The sequence below is a fragment of the Lindgomyces ingoldianus genome (genome assembly GCF_010093535.1).
Source record: "Lindgomyces ingoldianus strain ATCC 200398 unplaced genomic scaffold BDR25scaffold_91, whole genome shotgun sequence".
NCBI classification, from domain to species: domain Eukaryota; kingdom Fungi; phylum Ascomycota; class Dothideomycetes; order Pleosporales; family Lindgomycetaceae; genus Lindgomyces; species Lindgomyces ingoldianus.
In genome coordinates, this window is record NW_022985252.1 from 10,156 (window position 1) to 16,922 (window position 6,767).

Below are 6,767 nucleotides of genomic sequence, written 5' to 3' on the forward strand. Positions count from 1 at the left end.
CAGGCCCCGCGCACAACCTCCATCGCTTAAAGAACCTTTAAGCGGTCGCGTTTAAGCCTCTTCTAAGCCTAGTTAGAAATAAAAGCATTGCAACAACTTCCTTTCCTTACGCACTTAACGCACTTGTTAGATAAAAGGGTTAACTCGCACTTAGCATGCAAAGAACAGCAAGGACTGTAGGGAGCAACCCCCCATAAACTAGGGAGGAACCGCCCCTAAGCCGGGGGTTAACCGCTTGTTGGCATGGGCCGCCTAATTTTAGTGGGTCTAAAACAATGGCATTCGAGTCCATTTCGAACGCACGGCCACATGTGTGGTAGCGTATCTAAAACACTAGTAAATAGGGAATTATTACGCTAAGCAGTAGGTCTTTTGCTGGTTTGTAATTTGTGCGATTCCTTAGCATATTTAATACCCTAGCCAAAAAAAATTTAGCCTTGCCCCACCTTCGTTTTAACACACACGTTTCATTTCCCCCCAACTCCTGGTTTGATTGATCAATTAATGTGAATGCAAACTAAAAGAAACCTTGGACTTCTCCTTCAAATATAGACGGCGACAGTCTTGCCGCAAATCAACATGTGCGGAGTTCTCGCTCTCATTCTAGCTAATCCTTCGTCCGGTGCCGCCAATGAGCTTTATGAAGCACTATTTTCTCTCCAGCGTAAGTGGCTCTTGAAGGTGGTGTTTATTACTTCCTTTCGCTAATGCCAGTGTCCAGATCGCGGTCAAGATGCTGCCGGCATTGTCACATCCGCACCCGGAGGTCGGCTCCACATGTACAAAGGGAACGGAATGGTTACTGAGATCTTCACCGACGGCGCCATGTTCGAAAGGATTCCTGGGAGTATGGGCATCGCCCATGTGCGTTACCCCACGGCTGGATCGAGCGCTATGGCAGAGGCTCAGCCGTTTTATGTCAACAGCCCGTACGGCATCTGCTTCGCCCACAACGGCAACCTGATCAACGCTGTAGAGCTCAAGCGCTACCTGGACTTCGAAGCCCACCGCCATATCAACACCGACAGCGACAGCGAGTTGATGTTGAATGTCTTCGCCGACGAGCTGAACAAGACTAAGAAGGCCCGCATCAATACCCAAGACCTATTTGATGCTTTAGGCCGCATGTACGACCGGTGTCGAGGCGGGTGGGCATGTACTGCAATGCTTACTGGATTTGGAGTCGTGGGATTCCGCGATACTCATGGTATCCGTCCACTAATTCTTGGTTCTCGCGTCTCCGAGCACGGCAACGATTATGTGCTCGCCTCCGAATCCGTGGCTTTGGACCAGATTGGTTTTAATGTAATTCGGGACATACTACCTGGCGAAGCCGTCGTCATCGAGAAGGGCCAGCCACCTGTTTTCCGACAAGTCTCACCCCACGCGAGCTACACCCCTGACATGTTCGAGTACGTTTATTTTGCTCGGCCTGAGTCGATCATTGACGGACTTGGTGTCTACCCTGCTCGCCAAAGAATGGGCCAACGACTTGCTTCGAGGATTAAAGAGGCTTGGGGCCAAGAGATCATCGATGAAATTGATCTGGTGGTTCCTGTACCCGAAACCGCATCTGTAGGCGCACCCATGGTTGCAACCGGTCTTAACAAGCCGTACTGTCGCGCTTTAGTTCGTAACACATATATCTTCCGGACCTTTATCATGCCGGATCAAAAAAGCCGTCAGCAAGGCGTACGCCGCAAGCTAAGCGCTATTAAGTCTGAGCTTAAGGACAAGGTAGTACTTCTTGTCGACGACAGCATCGTGCGAGGGACGATGAGTCGCGGAGCTATATCGATAGTCCGCGAAGCGGGTGCAAAGAAGATATATGTAGCCAGCTGCGCCCCAGAGGTCAGGTACGCTATAGTAATCTCGTCGCTGGTACCTCCACCCTACTAACTGTTCATTCTAGATACGCTCACATCTACGGTATTGACCTCGCATCGCCCAAAGAGATGGTAGCCCATGAGAGAGATAATGCTGCTATCTGTAAAGAACTCGGGTGCGACGGTATCATTTTTCAAACCTTAGATAACCTCATCGATACTTGCGCAGAGGTAGTTAGATCACAGGATCGTAGAGAGCCTCAATCTTTTGAAGTTGGCGTTTTCTGCGGGAAGTATGCTACTCTCGTTAACCCGGACTATTTTGACCATCTAGAGGAGATTCGAGCTACAGGCCGGTCACTTAAAATTTCCGAGCACACGCCGCAGATAGTAGCCTAGATGCACATAGGTTAAATGGGATAGAGCCATCGCTTTGCCCCTCTGCGCTTTCATGTATTTTGTGGACTTTTCTCAAACTTTTTAGAGCAATTAATGTCCTACGTGTCTCACGCGATACTGTCGCACGTGTCTCACGATATCATACCCATGTACTGCACTATTCACTCATTAGGCATAGCTCCTCTCTCGTACGGTATATAGTCAGCCCAGAGCTCTATCGAGCTCCTTAGACCTTACAATACACTGGTACAATCCACTTTGTTTGGATCTCACTACCCTGTCGACTCGCTTCCCATATGACCCCTTCTCAGCTCATGCAAGAGATACCACACCCATGTACTGCACTATTCACTCATTAGGACTAGCTCCTTTCTCATACAGTATATAGTCGGCCTAGAGCTCTCTCTCGCTCCTTAGACCTTACAATACACTGGTACAATTCACCTTGTTTGGATCTCATACCTTGTCGATTCGCTTACCCCATACCCCTTCTCAGCTCATGCAAGTATTAAATGGGCTTAGGGGTTCTATAGTTTAGAGTTTCAGTTATACATGTATCTGGCCTAGTGTATTATCCAACCGGAATATTACAAGTTAGAGTTACTCTCGTTTTATTGTTTTGTGGAGACGGTGTTGTGACCAGTCTATGTGCTCCTTCTCTACCTGTTCCGCACTGAATCCCTAAGAATCCTTGACAACGTCGCAAAGGAATCGTTCTCAACCAATGTGAAGTCGGTTGACTGGGCATCGAAGATGAAGTTCACTGCAAGCTTCACGCACTCTCTAGCTATGGTCGCTGTTTCCTGGTTGCCGTTCAGGACCATTCGCCTCGCGACCAAATCGCACATAGCGGCGCCGACGGCCGCTATCGTTTCCTTAAGACACAGAGACCCCCCAAAGGCCCGGTATGCATTTATAGAGTCGAACACTTCCGCATACGTCGAGTCGATACGAGTTTTGTATCCAAGGAAGAACAGTTCAGAGGCAAGATTACTTATGTCTAGGAACGTAGGTCCTATAGCGACGAATTCCCAGTCTATGACAAACCACCTTCTCGGCGTACTAGATCTAGTAGAGCAGGGCGTCGAGGGGCAGCTCATCGAGTCTGTTTCGAGAATACCGATCAAGGTGCTGCTGCTGCTGCTGCCGCCGCCGCAAGTTCATTGCCTCAACCTCAAACTATGCCTTCCTCACCGCCCATAGATATACCCTCCACGCCGCCTCCGCTTCCTCCATCAACGCAACCAGAGCCCGATTATATTATGGAGATCGTGTACACACTTCGGGTGAACAATAAGGAGGTAGAGGATGGAGTACGAGTTGAGCGCTGTTTCTTCCTGTACAGCGACTTTGAGCAGAGGATTGGTACGCTTATTGAGAGCCCTCTCTCTGGTATTAATGGCAGAGACTATCGGGTGATATCAAGGAGCGTTAACTTCAAGCCTCAGCACCGAGAAGCTCGTTGGCAGGGCCATACAATGTCGGACTTCTCGTTCTCGGAGGGTCTTCGTCTATTTAATCGAGTAGATGAGGCTGTAAAGCGCTACGAGAATGTAGAAGTTGTCGATTTTAAGGTGGAAGTCAGCTTGCAAGTTAATGCCCTAACTAAGGCGTTTCTGCGTAATAGGGCAGCCAACGAGCCTTCATCTGACATACCTAAGGCGACTTCTAATCTCCCTAATCTCGCTAATCTTGCACCCAGGACGAAGAGATTGACGGCCGAGGCGAGGGCTATAGAGAAAGTAGAATTACTCCAAACAACTGCCGACTTCCAAAGCCAGATTACTTGTATGTGGGAGTGCCGTGAGTGTAGTTGCAACAACTATATAAGATGTGCTACGTCAATCAAGCTACCTGCCAGCATTTTAAGATCAGGCCCGCGGATACGGAGAGCTAGGCGAGGGAAGATATTTAAGGGTGTAAGTGGAGTCTCCGTGAGCACCCCTCCTATGAACCTTATTAACCATTGGCGAAACTCTACTAGCAACCAGCTTAAGAAGAATCCCCACAATAGCCAGAGCCACAAGCGGAGGGCCTCGTCGTCGTCCACACAAGCGCATTGAGAAGCAACGCCTGCAGGGTCGGATTGAGAGGATGGACGAGGAGGAACAGATAAGAGCTAATCAGCTTGCCCTGCGTAGGTTTCAGCTTGATCCGCTTCGTGCTCAGCAACAAGGTCAATTCTATCCTACTACTACTCCTACGTATCTACCTCGAGCGCTTACTCCGCCTGCCACCATGGCCCCTAAGCTACGTCCATCATCTTCGAGCCCTATTACTGGTGGGGGGGAACGGGGATAGTCGAGCAATTGTAAAAGCCTTCTTCAAGTGGCTTATACGACAACAACCAGCGGACGATCGAGACGACTTTAAAGCCGCAGGGCAGGTAGCAATTAAGCAGAAGTGGCTAGTTAAGGATCTCCGCAATATAGCCAATTACTTAAGCCACGAGTACGCTATTGCTATACGCTTTAAGCTCAAGGATGGAGTCGTTCGCCACCTTGGGGAGGATTTAAAGCGTTTGAAGGTCTATCGCACAGCTAATAGCTTAATGAACCTTAGGTAAGACGCTGGTAGTACTTTCTAACAGCTTACAATATCAATAGTATCTCAACGCCAATCGGTCCCCGAAGCTATGCTCTCACCTGTTCGAGGATTTCCTACTCAATATATAGCCCGCCTGCCGCGTACTTAAAGTGCCTCCTTGCAAAGCGATCACACTTACTCTCTTGAATGGCCGCCCTCAAGAACCCTCCAAAATCTACAGCTGATAACCTTGTTCTAGTGTAAAATTAACTCCGTCGTATCCAGGCCTTCAAAACCGAAAACGTAAGCTCGATTAGGTTATAATCTAGTAAGTATGGAGGCAGGTATCGCACAATATCGCCGGCGGCTTCAATCACCTCATTAGTGTGGATAGCGACGTTGTCAAGGACAATAACCATTGGGCGATTGCCGTAAATGCGATTTAGCGTTGGAAGCAGGGAGTTCTCAATCCAATCAATAAACTGCTCCCTAGAGAAGTAACCTTCTTTGATGCCCATACACGGCAGATAGCCGTTAATAGTATACGCATGAAGTATCGCCCACGTAGAGCTTCTCTTAATATCCGCCATATATCGAGCTTCATGGCCAACTGGGGCATAAGCGCGGTGTCTCCAGCCGCCTTCTCATTAAAAATTGACTCGTCCAAGGAGACCAGATCCTCCTGCGCGTATCGTCTCATCTCTACGATAGGATTCTCGAAGCTCCTCACCCCGGTCGATGGAGATAGGCCGCAGAGTCCGTCTTGACCAGCTCATCTTGTGAAGAAATCGAGATACAGTAGCCCTATGGACGTGCACGCCTCGCTCAAGGGCAAGCCGGTGGACGATCTCGTCTTAAAACATCCATCCAGATCGAACTAATTCTTCAAATAGAACTTCAGCATCCTCTCAACCCTATTTTACTAGGCGCTCCAAGCTTGCCCTTAAGAGGAACTCGAAGGCTGCGGTGTGCGCGGATATTTGACTGTATATTATACACGGCCCTCTCAGAGCAACCCTCTCGATCTAATATAGCCAAAGGATGCCAGCCCAGCTCCAGAAAACGCCAAATATTTAGCCGAGTACGCGTAGAGAGCCCACGCTCCGTAAAAGTAGGAGGACGAGGAGAGAGGGATTGATCGCGCGTGCGGGGGATGCGTGCGACGCCGTGGGCGCGATACATAGCATGGTTGCCCGTGGAGGCCTCACTAAAACACCAAATCTCAGCTTCATGTTTGTTCCCAATTAGGAAGTACCTACGATCGTCAAAAACAGGCTCACGAGGTGGTGGGCGGCAATTGCATGGTTGTCTGGGTTTGTATAGTAGATTTGGTGTGTGCGGAGACTGACGCGCAAAAACCCGCGGCCGCAACAGCCGCGAAGAAGCGATCCCCCCACGAAAGCCGCCCCACCCCGGACCCGTTGCCGAACTTTTGGGGTGATCAACGCTCAAGCGTGGAGTTGTAGATCCCATGGTTGATTTATGCTGAAAAAGAGGCTCTTCACCAGGCAGGCACCAACACAGCAGCATGATCGTAATTTCCAGGTTTGAGGCATGCGGTAAGCTTATGAGTACCTACCAGACAGGAAGCTATGCAAATCTAGCCCTGGCTGCGACATCAAGTCTGCTGCAAAGGCGAAGTACCTGCAATTTATCCGATTTCGGGGGGGCGTCCGGCAACCCAGGGACCGATTCCGCCCTCACATAAACCCTTTTCCGGATTTGACCTCGATTCACACAGTGGTGCAACGTGGGCAATGAGTACCGTGTTTCATCGCCTAACGCACGGCCCCTCGTAACGCACGGTTTTGAGATGTTACCCCCATCAACTTTTAAAGCTGTACAGCTCTATAGGGCTTATAAAATAAAGCAGTTTTCTAGAGTTATAAGGAGAGCTTACTAATTAATTAATCTATCATACAAGAAACCTTCTAGGAAGGTTAATCTGCCTGCCACGTCAACTTTAGGCTAGAGTGGGCACAGCGACCTTGTCACGGTATCCTCCCCGGATCCTAG

General features: G+C 49.4%; 2 protein-coding genes across 2 annotated transcripts; one reads left to right on the forward strand and one right to left on the reverse strand.

Annotated features, from left to right (window-relative positions):
* The first annotated feature begins 464 nt into the window (after positions 1-464).
* On the forward strand, positions 465-2,243 carry BDR25DRAFT_274358 (amidophosphoribosyltransferase). The gene is made up of 3 exons (XM_033687401.1): positions 465-664; positions 722-1,856; positions 1,913-2,243. Exons 1-3 carry the CDS (start codon positions 580-582, stop codon positions 2,223-2,225), a joined length of 1,533 nt encoding a protein of 510 aa, XP_033539376.1. The 5' UTR covers positions 465-579; the 3' UTR covers positions 2,226-2,243.
* A 2,642-nt stretch (positions 2,244-4,885) lies between these two features.
* On the reverse strand, positions 4,886-6,063 carry BDR25DRAFT_338227 (uncharacterized protein; the record flags this gene model as incomplete). The annotated part of the gene is made up of 5 exons (XM_033693268.1): positions 6,011-6,063; positions 5,675-5,958; positions 5,425-5,604; positions 5,023-5,391; positions 4,886-4,992 (listed from the first exon to the last, which is right to left on the reverse strand). The coding sequence occupies exons 2-5, from the start codon at positions 5,931-5,933 to the stop codon at positions 4,886-4,888; spliced, it is 915 nt and encodes a 304-aa protein (XP_033539377.1). The 5' UTR covers positions 5,934-5,958; positions 6,011-6,063.
* Positions 6,064-6,767: the final 704 nt, after the last annotated feature.